This window comes from Phallusia mammillata, chromosome 2, assembly GCF_965637545.1.
Source record: "Phallusia mammillata chromosome 2, kaPhaMamm4.hap1.1, whole genome shotgun sequence".
In the NCBI taxonomy this organism is placed as follows: domain Eukaryota; kingdom Metazoa; phylum Chordata; class Ascidiacea; order Phlebobranchia; family Ascidiidae; genus Phallusia; species Phallusia mammillata.
The window spans coordinates 793,600-818,592 of NC_137253.1; the positions used below are offsets into that span (position 1 = coordinate 793,600).

Sequence of the window (24,993 nt, forward strand, 5' to 3'; positions counted from 1 at the left end):
TTTGCGCATCTGATCAGCTACCCGCCCTGCCATCTGGTATTGCACATGTTGTATTGAAATGGATTAGAAATTGTCGTGGATGGGCAATATCTAAACCTCCAACAGCCGCCATGCATACCGACGATAACTGTGCAAATTGTTAAAAGACTCGAAATTTGAGAGAACTGTCTCAACTGCCAACCGAATCATTTAGTAAATTAGAAAGTAGGAATATATATTTCGCTTAACAATGGCATCATCAGTTCCTGAAAAACGCAATAGATCAACACCAAAATATCAAGAATGTAAAACAAACACAATGTTCTAAGCAACTCAACAACGCGAGTATCGCCAAACACAAAATCGTTAAAAACCTTGCAAACCCAGCAACGCCTGGAAAACCTAAACGTAACACCTGTGAAAAGCTGGCAAGACCTACACCGTGGACAAAAGTAAAGAGAAAAAGGGGGGTAGCAAAAAAACCCAAGGCGCTCGCAACTAAAAGCCGATAAAACGATAAAAAAGATAAAAGAAGATAAAAATTAAACAATTAAACTGCCGTAAACCGTACCCAAAGGCCGTGCAATAACTGACCACAGACACACACAAGTATGAAACACGATCACGAAAATTATCGAATCTTGGGCAGCAACATCTTTTGAATATTAAGCGTTGCGCCAGTAAGTTTCAGCCATTTGGCTTCGCAGTGATCCAAACCATCAACATGGGTTAATTATACACCCGTGCTTAAGCGCTTTGGAAAATGGCCAGAAGCAGTTTTATGTCATCCGAGTGCGAAAAACATTGTTTGTTATAGTTTTAAATCTGGTTAAAAAAACTAAAACGAACGAATAAAATAGTTCCTCCTCCTTATCAATAAGGGGAAGTCCCAACATTATCAGGGCACAGCAGCCGGGTATCTTTACTGAAAGAGTCACTTTGGAAATGTCTATTTTACTCTTGTTTAGCTACAGTTAGACACGGTGATGAGAAACGCCCTACTTCACCGCGAGAGGAAATCGCCCATTGCAGCAACACATCGCCACAGCAACCTGCAGGTAACCAATCACAAACAAACACGCAATAATCTTTTAAAAGCCATTGTTGCGAATCTGACGACTCATTTTTTAAGGTTTCTGGTTTACGAAACTTCTTTTACAAAAGCATTCCAGTGCCATTCCTCCCAAAATCCAGTGTTTATCCTCACGTTTAAGTAAAACATCATTTATTTAAACAGTCATTTTTTTTCTTCTTTCGAATGAAAATAGGATTTTTGTCGCAACAGCGCAAAGAAATAGACGAATTGATTCATGTTTCTAATATATTGCTTATTGTTTGTAGTTTCAATTTTCAGCCCAATTGCCTGTTTTTACACAGTTTTTACAATTTCCACCAGTAGCAGATCACAGCAGCCGGGTATGAAATACATTGACTGAAACTTGTAGATATCCTCATAATGCTGATAGTTGCACTGTGACCGATAATTTTGTGTTACATTTTTAGATGCCATCGAAGGAACAGAGAATAAGGAGGCCAATACATCCATAGAAATCACACAACCGAAAACATTGTCTGTGGATGTTTCAAGGGAAACCCCCCAACCTCAGCACCCGGGTATAAGAGATTGAAAACCTAATCGACTGTGTTTGCGCTAAGTTGTGGAATATAAATACAAACATGTATTAAGCGCATTCTAAGGTCACCTTTTTGTTTAGATTTCAGCAATCCTGCAAGTACCGGAGTTCAACGCTCCACCGAATCTACAGAGGAAAGTTCTCATTCCAGCAAATCACCACAGCAACACGCGCGTCAACCAACAGGGGGCGCTCAAGAGCACATACAGTCTCCTCATCCTCAACAAAGGGAAATTCCCACCAGTAGCAGATCACAGCACCTTGGTAAACGTTTCCAAAGTTGAACGAAAACGCTTTTTTAGTTTTTTGTTGTGTTTAGATGAAACAAGACCTGCAAGAACCCTGGTGAAAGAAATTCCCCATTCCAGCACATCTCCACAGCAACCTGCAGGTAAACCAATCACAAATAAGTAGGCAATAACAATTTGAAACCTATGTTGTAACAATAAGTCCAAAGCGTTCCGGATTCGGGCTTGCATACACCACACGTTGCGCGGTGTTCGTATTTTAAATGATGAAGAAAATGATTTGTTTTTTTCGTAAATTTTGGAGCAAGAGAAAGGAATCATCTCTTCTGTGGACCTTTAAAAACCACCAAACAATTTTCAATGGAATATAGTGTCAGTCTTAAACATTTGGACGACACAACGCAGATGTTGAGCGCTTATACCAGGGGTGTCAAACATGCAGCCTGCGGGCTTGGTGGACGTGAATAAATGTAAAAGGAAAGGTTCTTTGCCGATCAGAGTACACGAGCGTTAGATGTTAAGGAACTTCCGATAGTCAGTCTCAATCTTTTGCGTAACCATGAAAACGGAACATGACAATGATACACCAACATATATTTGAATTACCACTAATTTTCCACCACAAAGTTTACAGTGAGTGTCATAATTTATTCATGATATTTTACAACGAACTTTTTGAGTTTGACGTTTTTAACTGGAAACCAGTTTCAGACTTCATTTCGAAAAGTTCGCACGTTGTCACGCTTGTCCTCAGCGTACAATCGTATCTAACATACAAGGAAAACGAAGTGCAGCTTCGTTTAAATGCTTGCGAAAAAGAAAGGCGTGTAGTTATGACTGTACGCTCTATCAATTATACCATCCTGAGACTGCGGAAAGCTGATGGACAAATTTTCTATAGCAAGCTGGTTCATAATCACCAATCTTTATAAATTTGGAGGATTCATTCCAGGTTTTTACATAAAAATGGTACAATGCACGACCTATTCTTACTATGTTCAAGTGAGTATATTTAAATGCAACGGAAGTTTAAGGTCAACCACAATTCGACTGTCTGCAACTTATTTACAACCAGTAAACTATGACCATCGTTAACATTCTGACTCTGAGACTGACAATTAAAAGCGGACTAACGACCACCATGCTGTTGGGTCAATCAGCCACACCAATGGTTGTCGATACGTCACAATACTCCATCGGGCTGCAATATTTTACTGCAAGTCAACTTACACATCTCGCATAATACGATTATAAATTGTTTGTTATGATTTGTTATGAAGCTGCCTGTTCGTTGTCCATATTATGTTGATAGTTACATGGTTGGTCCGTAGCAAATTTTAGTTGAAAAAGTCACTTTGGAAATGGCATTTTCATTTCATTTTTGCTTAGATCCAATCAGCCACGGTGATGAGAAACGCCCCAGCGCACAACGAGAGGAAATCGCTCATTCAAGCAGCACATCACCACAGCAATCTGCAGGTAAAGCAATCACAATAAACACGCATAACTTTACATTTATAGTCAATGTTGTAAAGGTGGCGACCTCATTTTGCGGAAAACTTCTGGTTTTAAACGAACTTCTTCAAAATTTCAAAAGCATTCTGGTGCTAATCCTCCCAAAAAGACACAATTACGTGAAACATCAGGTATTATTTATTTTGAGTAAGTTTATTGACAAATCTGTTTTAAAAAAATATTCTTCCTTCCCTAAATGAGACGTATATTGTTTTGTCCGTATTATTTCTTTCTTTTTTTCTGTCTAACGCTGGTTTGTTCCACGCGTTTGATCAAGAAAGAGTGCTTCAAACGTATTCAAATTTACACAGATGTTAGTTATCAATCCAAAATTTGATCATGAAGTTTGCCTCGAACCCGAATCTACAGAGGAAAGTTCCACTTCCAGCAAATCATCACAGCAAACTGCATATAAATCAATTGCTAACATTTTAAAGTTATTAATTATCATGTACATGAAAACCGAAGTGCAGTTTTTCACAACTGTTGCAAATCAGAAAGGCTTACCTGGCATTTTACAGCAAACCTTTACAGTCGGAACACGAATCAGCGTAGACATTTAGTTAAAAACCGGGTTCAGACCTGATTTTAGAAAAGCGTTTTTACATTTGTCCTTAGTGTCCTCAATGTACAGTCGTAATTATTAGGTACCTTTTTGCAATTCAGAAAGGCTTATTTGGTATAACTACGCTCTATCGAATAAACCAGACTGGAACTGCAGATAGTTGGTGGACAATTCCAAATCTATAGCTAGCTGGTTCATAATCACCATTTACATAAAAATTCCACAAAATGCCTTGAAACCAGACACGGGGCAATTCGTATTCGTCATTCGTATTCGAATGCATTCGAATACATGTTTTTCAGGCGTCATGCTGTATTTGAATGATTTTGGATTTCGTTCGACAGTGCATGAATACAATTCGAATAGTTGATGTTAACTTTTGAATAAACAATTCACGAATACAAAAGCTTAAGTAAATTCATTCGAATACAATTCGAATTGTTGTCAGCCTTTGGCAACGTAAGATTCGTGAAATCGAATACATAACTACATTTTTACGAATACAATTCGAATTGTCGATTACAGTGGCGGCTCGTGCCTAAAATTTGTGGGGTGCTGCTCAAAATTTTAGCCTTTATTGAACATATATAAGTTGGCAATATATAGAAAACCCACATTTATAGTTTTCTAGCCATTGTTTTGTGTAGAAAAACAAGTAATGCAAATCTTAATTAGAAACTTCATTGTGACTTAATTTATGTTACGCAATAATGTACACGAGTGTAAACAGCAGACGATATCATTTGTGTAATTTGTTCACTTGTACAGCGACGGCTAAACACCATAACATGCAGTAACAGGGGCGGCTCGTGCTATAGGGTGCTGCGGAGCTGCAGCACCCCCTAGATATTTTTACTTAATACACCTACCATAATATTACAAATAACTTTCATTATTTTTATTTATTTATTCCTTAGCAAAATATAATAAGCATAATTTCCGCCCTAATCTCCTATTTTTTCATTAAAAAAAATTTTTTTTTTGAAACACTAATGAAAGGTGAAAAATAAGTTCGGGCTGGAACTGCAGCTCCAGTTTTCTGACGTTTCGTGACGTTTCATGACGTTTTTCGGTTCTGCGCATGCGCACTTTGAAAAGCTACATGCTGGGCGAAATAGGAGCCAGGGTGCTGCGGCTCGCGCAGCTCCACCAATCACGTAGCGTGTGACCTGGGCACCCGGAAGTAGTTGTCTGTTCCGCGTTTATTGTGTGCCAAAGCAAATCACGTGTACCATCCGGTCCGACAATGAGTACAGTACGACAGTTATTCTTTTTTAATCATTTTTACAGTTTTTGATTAAAAGGTAAATCACGGCTTTTCAAGATTCTAATTCGGTGACTGTAAGTGAGCTTCAGCAACTTAAGATTTCGCAGTTATCAAGTTCTGAAAAGGTAAGTATAAGGAAAAAAGGGCGTCCAACGATATTCAACTTTGTTAGCCAGGAATGAGCCACAACAAGAAATATATACGCAGTTTTAATTCTGAATGGTATTAAAAGAAAAAATGGCTTTGTGGTTGTGAAGTTAAAAATGCACTGTTCTGTTTTCCATGTTTGCTGTTCGGAGGTGATGAAAAATGCTGGACAAAAGATGGTTTTACAAATGTAGCCAAAATTGGTGAGAAAGCAGAAAAACATGAGAAGTCAAAGAAGCATGTGGACAATGATTTTTCACTTTCACTTTTGGGAACTGTAAATATTAAGGAAAAACTTAGTGAGGCGTATAGACTTTCAATTATTGAACACAACAAAAAAGTGAAAAAAAATCGTGAAATTTTGTCCAAAATAATAGACTGCATTTTGTTCTGTGGAAACTTTGAAACTCACTTACGTGGACATGATGAAAAAGATTAGTATTGATATAATGGACATGTACCGTGTAGCTGCTAAATTGTTTCACAGGAAGTGTTTCTTAAGAATGAACATTCTACAGACAAGATAGTAGTGACCACCAAGCACATCCTATTGTTGACAAAGAAAAGCTAGTTACTGAAATGAAAATGTTTCTGCAGATCTGATGTTCATGATTACTTTGAAAATAATCTAGATGCTAAGCTGCAGACAGTGAAATTACTAGGATGAAAAATCCTTTTTGCTGTTTCCATGAGTCCTTCAAAGGCAAAACAGTTCTTTTTAACACTGATAAGGATGCAAACCTTTCTTAGGAACACCATTATTTCCGAAAGACTTGCACTTGTAGTGCTAGTACTAGTACTAGTACTACTAAATAGAAAAACAGTTTCTCAGTTGTCATTTGCAATCAAGGAAGAAGCTATATCAATTATCATGCCCAAACTATAACTTTATGATTCATTTTGGTTGTAAAAAGGAAGCACAAGGTTTAATAATATGGTTAAATTTAAGTGAGAGTGTTGTAAATTTTAAAGCTTGGAGTTTTGCACTTAAAAAAAGCAAATATAAGCTATTTGCCAGCAAATAAAGCAGCAATTATAGCAGTTAAGAATCTGGAAGACAAATAATAGTCTGTACACAAAAATTCAAAAAGTATGTTAAAATAAACAAGTTCTGACACAAATGTAAAGTGGTTGTTAAATTTGTTAGTTATGATACCAATAAACAGCTGTATGGCTAGTTTTTTGTGTGACAATTATAATCTGTGAAGTGTCATACAATATGTTGAAAACGCTGACTGTGACCATAAGGTTACTTAAATGAAACATGACCATTTTTTTTATAAATGTTGTCGAACTGAAATACTTCGACCTTTTTCGAATCATTACTTTTTTTCTATATTCTTGTTGTGTTTTACCGTATTTACAACCGCTTAGATTCGAGTCTGTGTCACGTGTGTTTTTGTTCCACATTATTACTGCACAGTGGCGGCTCGTGCCTAAAATTTGTGGGGGTGCTGCTCAAAATTTTAGCCTTTATTGGACAAATGTAAGTTGGCAATATATCGAAAACCCACATTTATAGTTTTCTAGCCATTGTTTTGCGTAGAAAAACAAGTAATGCAAATCTTAATTAGAAACTTCATTGTGACTTAATTTATGTTACGCAATAATGTACACGAGTGTAAACAGCAGACGATATCATTTGTGTATTTTGTTTACTTGTACAGCGACGGCTAAACACCATAACATGCAGTAATTATGTGGAACAAAAACACACGTGACACAGACTCGAATCTAAGCGGTTGTAAATACGGTAAAACACAACAAGAATATAGAAAAAAAGTAATGATTCGAAAAAGGTCGAAGTATTTCAGTTCGACAACATTTATAAAAAAATGGTCATGTTTCATTTAAGTAACCTTATGGTCACAGTCAGCGTTTTCAACATATTATTTGACACTTCACAGATTATAATTGTCACACAAAAAACTAGCCATACAGCTGTTTATTGGTATCATAACTGACAAATTTAACAACCACTTTACATTTGTGTCAGAACTTGTTTATTTTAACATATTTTTTGAATTTTTGTGTACAGACTGTTATTTGCCTTCCAGATTCTTAACTGCTATAATTGCTGCTTTATTTGCTGGCAAATAGCTTATAATTGCTTTTTTTAAGTGCAAAACTCCAAGCTTTAAAATTTTCAACACTCTCGCTTAAATTTAACCATATTATTAAACCTTGTGCTTCCTTTTTACAACCGAAATGAATCATAAAGTTATAGTTTGGGCATGATAATTGATATAGCTTCTTCCTTGATTGCAAATGACAACTGAGAAACTGTTTTTCTATTTAGTAGTACTAGTACTAGTACTAGTACTAGCACTGCAAGTGCAAGTCTTTTGGAAATAATGGTGTTCCTAACAAAGGTTTGCATCCAAACTGTTTTGCCTTTGAAAGACTCATGGAAACAGCAAAAAGGATTTTTCATCCTAGTAATTTCACTGTCTGCAGCTTAGCATCTAGATTATTTTCAAAGTAATCATGAACATCAGATCTACAGAAACATTTTCATTTCAGTAACTAGCTTTTCTTTGTCAACAATAGGATGTGCTTGGTGGTCACTACTATCTTGTCTGTAGAATGTTCATTCTTAAGAAACACTTCCTGTGAAACAATTTAGCAGCTACACGGTACATGTCCATTATATCAATACTAATCTTTTTCATCATGTCCACGTAAGTGAGTTTCAAAGTTTCCACAGAACAAAATGCAGTCTATTATTTTGGACAAAATTTCACGATTTTTTTTCACTTTTTTGTTGTGTTCAATAATTGAAAGTCTATACGCCTCACTAAGTTTTTCCTTAATATTTACAGTTCCCAAAAGTGAAAGTGAAAAATCATTGTCCACATGCTTCTTTGACTTCTCATGTTTTTCTGCTTTCTCACCAATTTTGGCTACATTTGTAAAACCATCTTTTGTCCAGCATTTTTCATCACCTCCGAACAGCAAACATGGAAAACAGAACAGTGCATTTTTAACTTCACAACCACAAAGCCATTTTTTCTTTTAATACCATTCAGAATTAAAACTGCGTATATATTTCTTGTTGTGGCTCATTCCTGGCTAACAAAGTTGAATATCGTTGGACGCCCTTTTTTCTTTATACTTACTCTTTCAGAACTTGATAACTGCGAAAACTTAAGTTGCTGAAGCTCACTTACAGTCACCGAATTAGAATCTTGAAAAGCCGTGATTTACCTTTCAATCAAAAACTGTAAAAATGATTAAAAAAGAATAACTGTCGTACTGTACTCATTGTCGGACCGGATGGTACACGTGATTTGCTTTGGCACACGATAAACGCGGAACAGACAACTACTTCCGGGTGCCCAGGTCACACGCTACGTGATTGGTGGAGCTGCGCGAGCCGCAGCACCCTGGCTCCTATTTCGCCCAGCATGTAGCTTTTCAAAGTGCGCATGCGCAGAACCGAAAAACGTCATGAAACGTCAGAAAACTGGAGCTGCAGTTCCAGCCCGAACTTATTTTTCACCTTTCATTAGTGATCAAAAAAAAATTTTTTTTAATGAAAAAATAGGAGATTAGGGCGGAAATTATGCTTATTATATTTTGCTAAGGAATAAATAAAATAAAAAATAATAAAAGTTATTTGTAATATTATGGTAGGTGTATTAAGTAAAAATATCTAAGGGGTGCTGCAGCTCCGCAGCACCCTAGCACGAGCCGCCCCTGGTCGATTACCTCCAGACTATAGAAGAAGCCTAGAATATGTTGCCACATAGTTTTGCCATAGATTCGAATACAATTCGATTTGGCAGTGAGTGTGACCCGATTGGACAAGTTTTGGTTTATGTTGCAAAACAATCACACATACAACTTTGATTGTGACGTAACATGAATGTAATTGTGTTATAAAGCTTGAAACAATATGTTGTTCTCAGCACATGACAGGTAAAGCATGTGTTTTTTCAAAACAAAGCTCGTTGGTTTACATTTTTACAAATGAATTGCAATTCATAAACCCAAACGTAATAGTATTCGAATTACACGTTGTTGTTTTTTGTCAACTATTCAAAAATTACCAAAGTATTCATTAATTCGAATAAAATCATGGACGTATTCGTAAAGTATTCGAATACATTTAAATGCAATAAACGCTGAAATTCAAACAAAATTAAGCTTTCTGCAACTTGTTTACAACCAGTAAACTTTTACCATCGTCTTAATTCTGATTATGTGGGCCTTGTTTGCCAAAAGTGACAATTAAAACCCAACTAACCATCGCCATGCTGTAGTGTCAGTCTTTGCAAGTCGCCATTTTGTTTTTAAAGGGTGGCATGGCAACCGCTTCCCATGCTTCAGTTGAAGCGAACAACCAGTCATGCATGTCCGCCTCTTCCTAAAAAAAGAACAATCAAAAAACGATTTGGAAAATATCACTGTTATTCAATTGCTTCTGTGTGTTTGAGAGGTTACTGCAGGTCAACTTACACGTCTTGCGTTGTGCGACTATAAATTGTTTGTTAAAAAACAAAACCTTGAATTTTTTGAACATTTAGTGACCATATTCAAATGCAATAAACGCTGAAGGTCAGTCAAAATTCGGCTGTCTGCACAGAGATGTAAACCGGCTTGGAATTGGAGCCCGAACCCGGCTCGATTCTGAAAGTACAAGCCTGAAATCCGGCCCGAACCCAAATCGGTTTTGAGAAGCACATTAAAGGAAAGACCAAGACAACAAACACAATACACAATTGGTCCTGAACAAGGCGTTTTACGGCTGTTTGACATTAGGTCAGGTCCAGCAACTGGCTACTTAGTTAGGTAGATTTTTCTATAAAACACTGACAGAGTGTAAAGGTTGGCCCAAATCAAGCCAGTTTTTTTTAAGAAACACAGGCCTCAAACCGGCTAGAAACCCAAAAGTACCTGGCCAGAACCAGTAAGCGTTTAGCATCGTTTAAATTATGATTCTAAAGGCCTTTTTTTGCAAAACTACCGTTGCCACCTGAGCTTAAGTGCAGTGCTTATATGCATGTCGCTATTTTATGCATGTCGGATGCCATGGCAACCGTATTCCATGGTTCGGTTGATGTGACTCACGTGTCACCAGTCATGCATGTCCTTCCCTTCCTATCGCCCCGACTTTGTGGCAAGATTTTTGCGCCTCTGATCAGCTACCCGACCTGTCATCTGGTACTGCACATGTAGTATTGAACTGGATTAATTATACACCCGTGTTTAAGCGCTTTGGGAAATGGCCAGAAGCAGTTTGAAGTCACACGATTGCTGAAATTAAAAAACAAAACGAAACAAAAGAATCTAAAAGCGGTTTGTAAAATATCACTGTTATTCAATTGCTTTTGTATGTTTGAGAGGTTACTGCAGGTCAACTTACACGTCTTGCGTAGTGCGATTATAATTTGTTTGTTATAGTTTTGAAGCTGCTTGAAAAAAAAACGAGCGAACAAAGTTTTTCCCCCTTCTTAATAATATAAGGAAATCCCATCGGCAGTAAGTCACACAGCAAATATGAGATAAATGATTCGTTGGAAATTATAATTATTCCCATAATGTCAGCAGTTACATTGTTGGTCCGTAGCAAATCTCCTTTGAAAAAGTCACTTTGGAAATGTCATTTTTGTTCAGAACCAGTTAGACACGGTGATGAAAAACGCCCCACGGCACCACGAGAGGAAATCGCTCATTCCAGCAACACATCACCACAGCAACCTGCAGGTAAACCAATCACAAATAAACACGTAATGATTATTTAAAAGCCATTGTTGTAAATGTGACGACCAAATCTTTCTGGTTTAAGCAGACTTTTTATACAAAACCGTTTCAATGCTAACTCCACGTTCAAGTAAAACAACTGGTATTATTTGTGTCAAATAGTTTGTTGACAAATCTTATGATGAAAAATGTCATTTATTTTCTTTTTAATGAAAATAGGACTTTTTGCCGCAACCAGACAAAACTGTTGGTTTCGAAACATATCATCTAACCACAGGCAAAATCTAATCTTCCTATAAGGGTTTGTCACATTTCGGGCATTTCGTTAGAGCGGGGCTGGGCAACATTTTGTATACAGCGGGCCAAATCAGCTATAAAGTAGCGACGGCCCGAACTTATTTTTCACCTTCAATTCCACTTTCCTTCATTTCAGCGGATTTTCGCCAGGTTGTCTCGTTTTTAGCACATTTTGACAAAATCGATAAGAATTAGACGATTTTATTTTTTATTTTGTTGGATATATTGCTTATTGTTTGTTGTTCAAATTTTCAGCACAATCGGCCTAGTGATTCATTTTTCGGTTTTCATGCTTTGGGAAAAGATCCCTGTTTTAAGCAGAATCGCACTTTCATGGGAAACCAAACAACTTATTGCCGTTTCAAATTAACTATATTTCGTTCGTAAGTGTATACACTGCGACCGTTAAATTTAAGTTGGTTTTGCTACTCTGCTGCGATATGCAGTAATTTAGTGGTTGCATATTTTTAACAACAGCCTCGTCAAATGATGAAGTTTTTTAAAAATCCGAATACCTTAAAACAATAATTATTGAACCCGAACTCATATGACAAGCGGTTCGACTTCCTGGTGTAAAAATAGGGACGCATTTAAAATTAGTTGACAAATTTAAATCCAATACATGTATCGCAATTGGTGTATGTGGTTAATCATTATATAATATGTAGTTTGTTTAAATTGTAAATATACAGAAAAGCAGCTTCTAGCTTTGCTGAAAAACATCAAATTGTTCTTTTCAACTATAATAATAACAGCATTGTGACGAAACAAAATCATTATTGGAGAACAATACCATCAAGTTTTTTCAATTCAATTTTAGAAAACACCAGAAAATTATAATGAAAATATGTCTTAAATAAATAACCGTAAAGATTCTGACGGTTAATTAATTCTGTTTGGTTTGGGATAAGACCTTGTAAAAAACTGTTTGAAAATTTTAACCCTACCCCTGTTTGACACCGAATCAAATAATTTACCACTTTACTCCACTTATCGGAATTTACCAATTTTTGTTTGATCTTTTTTTAATTCAAAAATTCATTATTTTTATTAAAACAACGCTTTGATTTGTTTTTAGATGAAGGTGACGACTTTAATCAACTCGTACAAAAATATGTTGATTTATTAAAAACAAAAAAGTATGACGAAGCAAAAACGACAAAACAACAACTTTCAAGGACATTCGAAAGTCAACTAGCGGTCACTGCAGAAGACTTGAAAGCCGAAGCGACAAAACGTCGAAATGACGGCAAACATTTGGAAGCAATTTTCTATTTCAGCATTGCCGCAGATTTCCATGTGAAGAAAAATCCCGACTTCGCTGTAGCGAGAATTGTAGGGAATTGTGCGTGGGAAATTCAAAATACAATCGAACTTTTGATGAAAAATTCCTCTGATTTATTTACGAAGTCGAGAAACAGAGCAATTGTGCGCTATCACGTGATACCACTGATGCATGACATAACTCAGCAAATCCGTGACCTTCAAATAAACGAAGAAATTCGATGTAAACAGGAGGCTTGGTGTTTGTTGAACATTGAACTGATCCAACTTAACATCGGGGATTTGGCATCGATGGAAACAACAATAAAACTTGGACTTGAACTTATGGAAACAAAGTTCGGGAATAAAAGTTCAAAGCATCAAATCTACGGTGGCTTGTTGAACAATCTTGGTTCTGTTTGCAGTAAAACTTCACGATTCAAAGAAGCAGTTGAATATTTCACAAAAGCAATCGAAGTTTTTAAAACAGCGGAGGATTCAACTGAGAAACAACGAGCAGAATGGATTGCAAGCAGTGAGAGGAATTTGCAATTCAACAAAGCAAATCTTTCCAGACATCACAACGAAGATCCAAAGGAAAAAGTGCGTATAATTTGCAGCGAAGAAACATGCCACGCTTTTTCGTAGGCTGCCACTAACACTAAAGACACTGGGATTATCTCTACCAGAAAGTAACAGAATTTGACAAAAATATTTTCCGAAATGGCTGTAAAATTTAAACCATACTATTGTAATCAATATTACTATCTGCAAACACAACTATCATAGAAAAAATCCTGATCGAAATTTAAACCACAATAATCTCTTGCAATTAACAGTATTCTCTTATTAATCTTTGTAATAAAAATCGGTAGGCCTTTTTTGCCACTTTTGAGTAGAGATGTACCAAATATTCGGTTTGCCGAATTTATTCGGCCGAATCGGTCATTTTTGCAAAGATTCGGTTTTGGCCGAATAATTTTTTGCGATTCAGCCGAAACCGAATCTTTTACGAACACACATTTAAAGCGTAAACGTGTCTTTTCTGCTTAGTACCAACAAAAATCGCGCCAAGCATTATATTTTTCAACACATTATCGTTTTTCCCACTGCAGACTACTAACCAGTAGTTCATTGCCGGGTTGGAAATTATGCTTAAGGCAATGTTAAACCCCACAGAACTAAAATAAGGACAAAACACAACCGTTCTGCACTAATTGCATGGTAGATCAACTTATGTTTTTATGTCAAACGCGTAGCATACGACTGCGCGTGGCCTCATAAATGATTCGGTTGATTCGGCAGAATTTGTTCGGCAAAACCACCGAATATTCGGTTTCGGCCGAATCGAAATTTCGCCGATTCGGTACATCACTACTTTTGAGGGCTCTTGTTTCCATCATCTATTTTTGAAACGGATCCTGAAAAAGAAAGTTTTGCTCATCAATACTTTATGTGCACCGTTAAAATCTTTTTTGTCTATTCGCAAATAGAAAGATTTTGTTCACACCGATTCACAAAGCATCGGTTCAAAAGGAGGAACGTTGACAGCGGGTGGTTGTAAAGTTACAATCCCTGCAGATGCATGTGATGAGGAAGTTAGATTTGTTATCACTTCATTTTATGGATACCAAAACCCAGTAGAGGTATTCAAAACTTAAACATTAATTGTGATATGCTGGATTTCCCTTTTTAAAAGCAGGGCAGATTTTTGTTTTCACTGCTTTTACTTGCAAACGTGAACTTGTTGAAAAGTTTATGTCCAAAGGAGTGGTTCAAACTTATACGAATTCGCACATGTAAAGGATCTGTATTTGTGGTTTTGGAAACGTTATCTGTCTATCGATAGATTATTGCAATGCGTTGATCATGTGTTGAATTTACTTTCACAGCTTTGTTGCCGAAGTAAAACAAAAAGCAAGAAAACAGTTCACATCAGAGTGTTGCTTTTATTTATAAAGATTTATCCAAAAAACGTGGAGAATGATTTCACCCGCCGACTCACTCCGATGTTAAAATGTGAACCAGAAGGTTTCAGTTTCAAGGAACCCATAGAAATCACACTTCCTACATGTTACCGGAATGTCGAAGAATCTCCTGTTTCTGTCACAGTAAGTAAAACTTATTTAGTGGGTAAATGGGTTGTGTTTGTCACGGTAAAACAGTTTTTCTACTATCACAAATTGTAACAATAAGTATAATTCAACTTATGCAGATTCGCCACAAAACAAACAATTCCGACTGGGAGGTTCTGACACAATGCTTAATGGATCAAACAACGCGATCGTTCACCTTCCAAACCGAGCACTTCAGCTTGTATGGCATTGCACACAGTTTACTATAATACATGGATGTTTACATTACTAATTGAAACATTTTATACGAAGCTATGATGTGATCTGCACTGTGGGAAAGTTTATTGGTTTGATGAAAGAGACAGCATTCATCCTGGCAGTTCCTTCCTACCAGAAAAAGATCGTCTCCGAAATTGTGGCACATATGTTTATTTGTGACAACATTGAGTCAGCAAAACATGTGACGCCTCTCAGGAAAGTTTACGACAAGATAATTCCGCTGAGGTTAGTAATTAAGACAAAAACTATAATGTATATAGTATGTAGTATAATGTAAAAATTATATATAATGCGTTGAGAAAGTATTTTACATTGGCCTGGATTATGTAGTTTAGGGAAAGTTTGATTGTTGTAGTCAAATATAAAAGATGTAAAATATGGAAGTAACCCGTTGATGTAAATAATAATAAACCCCCAATAAGCCTTGCACGTGTATTGTTCGTTCCATGTGCCGCAACCTAATGGCAACTTTTCCTGTTAGCAGAGTATGAAAGATATTGGTTCAAATCAGACAAAATAATTTGAAATGAACCAACGTCGTTAATCATTTGCCTTGTTAATTCTCTAAATGCAGAAACCAAAGACAAGATGTCGAAATCAAAGTAAGTGCTGAAAACACAATAACAAACCCTGTGGAACATATTGCTACACTGGATGGCAGCAGAGATTCCTGGCAGTTCCGCCTGAAAAGACCGGAAAACGAAAACTGGAAACACGGGATTAAGGAGATTAAGCTGGAAATCAGTTTTATCAATTCAAATCAACCAGATATCGTCAAGTCTGTTTTCTTGGAGGAACATCACTTTAGTGAGTAATAAATGCTGCTTGTCTTAAACAATCTCAGCTTGTGGATCAAAAAGTACACACCATACAAAACAGCACTGCGCACTTGGTGCATTGCAGAGTTAATTTCTTATTACACAAATCATATCCGATCGGTTAATAAAAACATGCAGCCCTGACAAGACAGGACATTGTGTGATAGATAATGTTACCAGGTTGCACAAAATTGTGACATAAAAATGGGTTAAGGCTGCTGGTGGAAAACACATAAACATGAACATATGTTCAATAGCGTGAAACCGCTGTTATTTATATTGACAAAGTTTGGTTTGATGATTCAAAACAAGGCCAGAATCTGGGTTAAAATCTAATATAGAGGTTTTTCCTATGCACAAATGTATGGGGGTCAGATAAGGCGTGGCCACTGCAGGGTCAACGTTACGTCATCGTAATTGAATTTGTGAAATCGTCCAACTTAAAAATACTAACACACACTATTTAACTTTCTTTTGTTTCAACAGATCCCTCTCAAAAACAGCTCAGCCAGAAAGGTTTGTGAGAAAGCTTTGTTTATTTTAAGCACCAACTCTAGATTTTGCTTCTTGTTGGTTTGTTACATTTGTTGTTCACTATCAACATGGGCTAAACTGCAACAATATTTAAGAACATATTTGTGATGTTACAGAGACTGATGTTTCAAACCAACATTCTGGAGGAACATATACACACTGCGTTATTAATCAGAATGCGGGAAATGCAAGTAAGTGTTTGTGTCTTGTTGTATGTTTATTAACATAACTTCATCAAAAAAAGTGTTTTCAAAAAAGATGTTGTGGTCCTTTATTCATAGAGACTTGACACTTCTCAACACATTCTGCTCTTTCAAACCTAATATCTAACTCTCCACCAGGTGTCGCTCTGCGCCACCCAAAATTTACCTCAACAATCTGGCTACCCGCCAAAAAACAAATCTGGCCCCTGGGTAGGCACTTCGCTACTTATCAATAGATCCATCCCTAAGATACGCACTGTAGAAGGATGCGGGAGCCCACTACAGTATTTGTCCCCCAAGAAATTGTAATAAAAATTCTGCGAAGCGAAGAGGTGAACATCTCTTGTCATTTTGACAATCATGACTTCACCCAAGACGGCTTTACACTTGAACATTAGATCTAGTTTTAGCATGAAAAGTTTAACAATTTAAATAACCGGTTGGAAACACATTATGGAAGCTTGAAAATGCAAAACGAAATGCTAGGGGAGCCGTTTTATAAATTTTTTGGCTTGAGCTCATGTGCTACACAAGGGTGGTTTAGGGGCGTTTTTCGTGAAATTACGACACAAATTTAACAGAATGTGCCCAAACATTTCATGCACAATACGAAATTGATTTAATGGCTTTTTATTAAGCAATCTGTTTATTAACCTGCATTTGGATATTGTGACGTCATTACATTTTTAACAATTGTTGTGACGGGATAAAGAAAATATTCCTACAAGTTAAAAAGTTTGTTCAATATTTGAAATGGATTTATTCCCCTGATATAGGCTACATATGCTATATAGGCGTTGCTGTGCTGCATAAAGTGGATAAAAGGAGGGCCATTACAGTTTGTTAAACATTGACTATTTGTTTAGTGGCAACTGACACTTCAAACAATTTAACGCAGTAATAGGAAAAGTTTGTCCGAAACTATTTTTGTAATGGCAATATATTAGAAACAAACAAGAAAGAAAAAAAATGGATCTAGTGTAGTAAAAAAATTGGCGCATTCTAAGGTTCGGCATTTTTGTGTTTAGATTTCACCAATCCTGGCAATACAGGAGTCCTACAGCAACTAACAGGTAAATTAATTGTTGACATAAAAATTATACTTCAGTTCACGTTATTTAATTGATGACGCAGTGAGGTTAATTTAGCGCTGCAATCGATGCAAAGAATTTTTGTGAACTAATGTCGTAAAAATAAATATGCCCAGGCAAATTTTGCAAAGAAACAAAACAAACAAACATTAATAAACATGAAAATACATAGTAATAGACAAATAAGATTATTGTGGAAAACAAGTGCAAATTTAGACTACTTGGGTTCTGGTAAGATTATTTAAATTAGCATTATAACTTAACTCTCCCTTTGTCTAATTGCTAATTTAATATTTTAAAAATTTTGCGCTTTATATCATCTATCGACATTGATCACAATTGGGTCTGATGTGTTCTCTTTCAATCTCCTCCCACCAAACCCTACTGCAGCCCCGAATTTAGCTAAATGAGAACAACAAGTATTTAAAATCAAAATGTCAAACCGGTACCGAACCCGAATCCGCGAACCGGTTTAAGCGTTTTTTTCAGTGAACCCGAAACAACCGAAACCATACGTTACATTTTCCTAAAAACCCGAACCGGAGTTAAACGGTATATTCTGTTTGAAGTTGAACCCGAACCGAAACCGAACCAACAAAAATTCAGTCTTTTGTGATTGCCAGTTAAAAACCCGAACCAGAAAATATACATTTTTTAAATCTGAACCGTATGGTTCAGTTGATGCAAACCACGTGTCACCGGTCATGCATGTTCGCCCCTTTCTATCGCCCCGACTTTGTGGCAAGATTTTTGCGCCTCTGATCAGCTACCCGCCCTGTCATCTGGTATTGCACATGTAGTATTGAACTGGATTAATTACACACCCGTATTTAAGCGCTTTGGGAAATCGCCAGAAGCAGTTTGACGTCACACGACTGCGGAAATTAAAAAACAAAACGAAACAAAAGAGCGAATCTGAAAACGATTTGGAAAATATTACTGTTATTCAATTGCTTCTTTATGTTTGAGAGATTGATGCAGGTCAACTTACACGTCTTGCCTAGTGCGATTATAAATTGTTTGTTATGATTTTAAAGTTGGTTAAAAAAACAAAAACGAGCAAATAGAGTATTTCCTCCGCCTTATTAATAAGGGGAAGTCTCAACATTATCAGGGCACAGCCGCCGGGTATCTCTATTGGAAGAGTCACTTTGGAAATGTCATTTTTACTATTGTTTAGCCCCAGTTGGACACGGTGATGAGAAACGCCCCACTGCACCACGAGAGGAAATCGCTCATTCCAGCAGCACATCACCACAGCAACTTGCAGGTAAACCAATCACAAATAAACACGTAATAAATATTTAAAAATCATTGTCCTCACGTTTAAGTAAAACATCAGATATTATTTATTTAAACTGTCATTTTTTTCTTCTTTCGAAAGAAAATAGGACTTTTTGTCGCAACCAGACAAAACTGTTGGTGTCGAAACATCTAACCACAGACAAACGCTAAAATCCAGTCTTCGAATAAGGGTTTTTTCACATTTCGGGCATTTCATTAGAGCGGGGTTTAGGCAACACTTTGCATGCAGCGAACCAAAACCAATATCAAAAAAGAAAAAAAAACAAAAACAATATCAGCTATAAAGTAGCGGCGACCCGAATTTATTTTTCACTTTTGATTCCACTTTTCATTATTTTAACGGATTTTCGCCAGGTCGTCTCGTTTTTAGCACATTTTGACAACATCGCAAACAGACAACTTTGTTTAAATTGTTAAATATAATTCTTATTGTTTGCTGTTTAAAGTTTTAGTCAAATCAGTCGAGTGATTTTTTTCAGGTATTTTGAAAAAGGTTCCTGTTTTAGACTTGTGAGCGCATTTCCATGGACAACCAAACAATTTCTTGCCGTTTTAAATTGACTATTTCGTTCGTTAAACTGCGACCGTTTTATTTTAAGTTGGTTTTGCTACTCTGCTGCGATATGCAGTAATTTAGTGGTTGTATGTTTTCCAACAACAGCCAGTTCACGTGTTTACCGGTATAAGGTTGCATGTTTTTACACAGGAAATAATCCCGTAAAATGATAAGTTTTTAAAAACCATAATACCTAAAAAACAATAGACATTAAACCCAAATCGAACTGGTAGAGCAACTAATACAGGAACTCGCGTGGTAAATTTCTAAGCCAGCAATTATTGCCATAACAAACGCCAATGCTCCGTTGCGCCACGTGTCGGAAATTAACTGGTCTGTGATGTGAGTTCCTGTATTAGTAGCTCTTTCAATCCTACCTGAACACATATCACAAACAGTTTGACTCCCTGGTGTAATAGCAGGGACGCACTTAAAATTAGTTCACTAATTTACATCAAATACATGTATCGTAAATGGTAGGACTAATGTGGTAATTATTACATAAGATGCAGTGAACCTGAAAACGTCAAATTGTTCTTTTAACTATAATAATAATAGCATTGTGACGCATCAAAATCTTTCTTCGACAACAATAACATCAAGTTTTTGTAATTTAATTTAAAAAAAAGAACATAATAATAATAATGAATTATCTTAAATAAATAACTGTTCAAATTCTGACAGTTAATTAAAGCTGTTTGGTTTGGGATGAGATCTTGTAAAAAACTGATAGAAAATTAACTTCAGTCCCAAGCCCTACCCCTGATTCACAACTATTCTAATAATTTCGCTCTTTACGCCACCTATCTTTTTTGTTTCCGCAACCTTTTTTTTGATTTTTTTTTTAATTTTATTTAGTTCGAAACTTCATTATTTTTATAAAAACAACTCTAATTTATTTTTAGATGAAGGTGACGACTTCAATCAACTCGTACAAAAATATGTTGATTTATTAAACACGAAAAAGTATGACGAAGCAAAAACGACAAAACAACAACTTTCAAGGTCATTTGAAAGTCAACTAGTGGTCACTGCAGAAGACTTGGAAGCCGAAGCCACAAAATATCAAAATGAAGGAAAATATTTGGAAGCCATTTTGTTTTCCAGCATAGCCGCAGATTTCTATGTAAAGAAAAATCCCGACTCCGCTGTAGCGAGAAGTGTAGCGAATTGTGCGTGGGAAATTCAAAAAACAATCCAACTTTTGATGCAAAATTCTAATTTATTTTCGAAGTTAAGAAACGGAGAAATCGTGCGCAATCACGTGATCCCACTGATGCGTGACATGACTCAGCAAATCCGCGACCTTCAAATAAACGAAGAAATTCGATGTGAAGAGGAGGTTTGGTGTTTGCATAACATTGAAGGGAGTCAAAGTTACATCGGGGATTTGGCATCAATGGAAACAACAATAAAACTTGGACTTGAACTTATGGAAACAAAGTTCGGGAATGAAAGTTCAAAGTATGGAATCTACGGTTCTTTGTTGAACAATCTTGGTGTTGTTTGCGGTAAAACTTCACGATTCAAAGAAGCAATCGAATATTACACAAAAGCAATCGAAGTTTACAAAACAGCGGAGGATTTAACTGAGGAAAAACGAGGAGAAAAGATTGCAAAGATTGAGAAGAATTTGCAAATAAACAAAGCAAAGTTAAACAAGTGATTAAGTTTGCTGCAAAACAAAAAGTTTTTGTCAGTGACAAAATTATTGTGAAACAAATTCACATTTTCATTGTAAATAAACTTTGTTTCATTTTTTTCTTGACTTTGTGCACAATCTCTGTATTTTAGTGACGATTATTTGTACAAATGTAAAAATAAAACTTACTGCTTAAAATGTTGATGAAATTTCAAAATTCCTGATTTTCACAAACTTTTTAGGGTATTTGTCACAAACCCACAAACAACGATTTCCAAAAAGAAAATCTGAAAAACAAAGAATTAGATTGCGGAGTTTATTCGCAGTGAGAAAGTTGTAGGTTTCAAAGATCGAAGACAAAAAATTAAATGAACTTACAATAATGGGGCGTCCATGCCAGTAAAAAAATGGAGAACAGATATAATGCGGTAAAAATGTTTTGAAACTAGTTTTAGACGTATGTTGTATCTTTTGAATTTTAAATTAGTGTTAGAATTGATCCCCATATGCTAAGTATCACAAAACAACAAACCTTGCAAAGTTACACCGACCAAACACAACCATCTGTACATTTTCAAACCAACAAGTTTCCACAAGTAAACTGCAACTCTCGATAATTGTTAGTCTGAATATGATCACAATTATCACCAATTTTTCCATGAACTCTGGAAATGAAAAATTGAAATTAAAATCTTGGTTCTGGTCCATTAATAATCTTAGAAACAAAACCAGCAGTTACTTATTCTTGTCAACAACATTAGCAAGGTAATAATTCGGAATTCAACAAACCCAAAGTATTTATAAAACACAAGTTGTCCAACCCATTGTTACGCCTTACAGCTTCATATATGTCAGTTTGTGTGCAAAATAATTCAGGGGATACATATAGGGGAAAACACAAAAATTTTTTGAGTTTTGCTCACACAAATTATTTGGTAGTTTTTACAAGCACTGTTGTAACACTAAAATATTTATTAAAAAAGCAGTTCAAATCATTTTTTGTCATTGAGATTAAATTAAAAACAGGAATTAGGAATTAAAACAAAACATATATTTTTATTTTCTGAGAATAGTCAAAACAAACCTGTTTTAAATCATCTTGCTTTGATTATTTTTTCCACCAGGAAGATTTTCTCACTTGTTTCATAAAATTCCTTCCACATAAGATGAAGCTTCGTTTAATTCCATTTGTTTTTATTGCTGCGGACCTGGAGCTTCTGCCACAGCAAAAATAAATTAGATAAACCAAGAGGAAAGATCATGTATTTGAAGTTTCTAAGCATCAAGTATTTAAGATGGACAACTTTATGTTTACAGAAAATTTTTAAAACTGAATCTGAATAATTTCTGGTGTAAAGTAAAACAAGCAAACTAATCTCATACAAACAAACATTTACATTGTTGGGGGCGGCCGTTAAGGTTAAGAACATGGCCAGTCAAGATCGTAGACTGATGCCAGTGTGTTTACAGTGTCCAGTGCATATTCAGTGTGTTTTATTAAACAAAAATGCAAAAGCTTATATAGCGCAAAACACGTGGTACCAAATTAACAGAGGACACTTAATCACATTGGCAGGCACACCGCTGTTTCCTGACTCAAGTATGATTTATACAATAACAAAGGCAAAGGAATCTGTGACGGCCTAATCCCCGACACACAATCCCGAGCAACCATCAGGTTTAGGCTGCTCAGAAATATGCTGCAGTTTATTGACTTATGGCATTAGGTAGTTTTAGAAGTTTATAATGTTAAATCTAATGCTTTTGGATGTCAGCCACTACAGCATCGTTATTGTTCACAAACTGCTGTGTCAGTATATACATTATAATAATCCAAGGGCATCCATTACAACTTACTTCTGTTTCTCATAACAAGGTTTCTCACAAACAAGATGTCTCCTTCAGATGGTAATCACAAATTATGACTTTTCAAGTTGAAATCATCTTTCAATTACCTTATCTCTTTTCCTAATAAAAATAATGTTTAATGTAGATATTAAATGTATGGAAGAATTATGAAGTAAATTATGCTGTGAAAGTGTGGTGTCATAATATGCTTCGATAGCGACCCGAGAAAAAGAAAAAGACTTACCTCAATTCACAGCGCACATTGTGTGCAGTTTGTCTGTGACATCACAAGGACATAATAGTACTTGTGCTGACATCACAATTCCAATAATCAATCATGGGATTTAATATTTAGGTTTATTTTTTTGCAATGGTTTAAAACTTCAGTTGTGAATTTCTCAGTGCCTGTAAAAACAAATAATTATTAGCTGCGCACTTTGACATAAAAGTACTGTATCATTTTTAAACATTTCCACTCAGCAAGATTCCAACAAGAAAAGACGGATGAGGGAACCGTACCCGATCACCGGTTCGTAAAACAGCAGCTGAGATGTTGATAACACTTCGCATATCTGATTCCAAAAATGTATTTACGTTTATTTGTATGAAAAAGGCTCAATCTTGAACTGACAAAGCCTATATATGCAAACGAATCATCTTCGAGTTTTAATTTACAACAAACAAAACAGCAGTGATGGGGAGACTCAAATCACCTTTTTTAAAGACTTGACTTGACTCGAGTCTCAGTTGTGAAAAGACTCGACTTGACTTGGACTCGTCTTAGTAGTGACTCGGACTCGGACTCTTTATTTCACCAACAAAACGGAAATTTCTTTTAATTAATAACGTGTTCAGCTGGCTTCAACCAAACAATAGCAGCAATTTACTGTGCTATGCGAAGTTATTTTTGCTTAATTTTAACGTAACGAAGTCGCTGCTACATGCACAAACTTTTTTACGCTGGCATTAAGCGTTGTAGTACTTATTGCTTGGGTTAAGGTAATCGAATGCAGTACATGTCAAGGCCAAGTACTCGCTTTTATACGCGCTTATATTACTGAACAAACGCTCTAGCGCAGGGGCGGGCAACATACGGCCCGCGGGCCGGATCCGGCCCGCGACGGGGTTTTGAGCGGCCCGCAGACAGTTTCCGATCTTACATGATAATGTGGACCGCGGCTACAGTCTGTCGCAATTCGCTACTACTTGCTTACTATGTCAAATTGTAGTTGTAACGGACAGTAACGCTCCCCAATAGCAAAAAACTTTCCCGTCGTTGTTACCATTGCACCATACGTCCATTGTTACGACATAACTGCCAACCTTGTGTGTGACCTGCTTTGACGGTTTCCTTTGTTTCCACACGTGAACCCTAGTTGGTGTTTCAGCAGTATCTAAGTCTGTGGCATATGCATTAAATTTGTTGTGGTGAATAATTTTATGTTATATTAGTTAGATTGTTTGGACTGTATTGCAATTATGACGTTCTTAATTGTATTTGGTTGAGGGTCCGTTTTAAATCACTGGACAAACACGCGATTAATGTATCGATTCAGGAATCCGGCCCGCCAAGTACTTTATTTTCCCGTATCAGGCCCGCCGACTGGAGAAGTTGCCCGCCCCTGCTCTAGCGCATGCCGTAAAATGTGAATTTTTGGTTTTGAAAAACTCCTTTGAACTTTGAAGATTGACGTTCTTTTCCACGCTATTTAATGAGTGTCAATTAACGTGTTTCATTAAAGTTGACCCCACTCTAAGAAAGGGACTTTGATGGGATATGTTCACTGTAATGAAGCGGTGACCGTTTTTAATGTAAAAAGTCGCGATAAACCATTCAAATAGATTAACTATCTAAACCTTTAACCTTTTCTTGCAAAAACTTTTTGGGACTTGCCTTGATTCGAACCGCTACTGACTTGACTCGACTTGGGACTCGACTGAGAGGACTCGTTACCCAACCCTGCAAAACAGCGACAAAGAGCATAGTTACTACATAGATGTAGTATCTATGCAAAGAACCC

The 24,993-nt window shown here is 36.3% G+C and overlaps 1 protein-coding gene and 1 long non-coding RNA gene across 2 annotated transcripts; one reads left to right on the forward strand and one right to left on the reverse strand.

Moving 5' to 3' along the window:
* The first annotated feature begins 742 nt into the window (after positions 1-742).
* LOC145215542 (uncharacterized) lies at positions 743-21,322 on the forward strand. The gene is made up of 9 exons (XM_080084245.1): positions 743-785; positions 948-1,037; positions 1,483-1,593; positions 1,695-1,877; positions 1,933-2,004; positions 3,251-3,340; positions 3,397-3,507; positions 10,975-11,064; positions 20,388-21,322. The coding sequence occupies exons 1-9, from the start codon at positions 743-745 to the stop codon at positions 21,146-21,148; spliced, it is 1,551 nt and encodes a 516-aa protein (XP_079940371.1). The 3' UTR covers positions 21,149-21,322.
* A 96-nt stretch (positions 21,323-21,418) lies between these two features.
* LOC145215502 (uncharacterized) lies at positions 21,419-23,531 on the reverse strand. Its single transcript, XR_013857314.1, has 4 exons — positions 23,217-23,531; positions 22,982-23,092; positions 22,209-22,341; positions 21,419-21,789 (listed from the first exon to the last, which is right to left on the reverse strand). It is a non-coding gene; the product is annotated as an uncharacterized LOC145215502 (long non-coding RNA).
* Positions 23,532-24,993: the final 1,462 nt, after the last annotated feature.

Coding starts and splice junctions, on each gene's coding strand:
- LOC145215542 (XM_080084245.1), top strand. CDS start 743: ATGGCCAGAAGCAGTTTTATGTCATCCGAGTGCGAAAAACATT. Junction 3,508..10,974: donor ACAATTACGTGAAACATCAG/GTATTATTTATT, acceptor ATTTTTGTTCAG/AACCAGTTAGACACGGTGAT. Junction 11,065..20,387: donor ATCACCACAGCAACCTGCAG/GTAAACCAATCA, acceptor ATTTATTTTTAG/ATGAAGGTGACGACTTCAAT.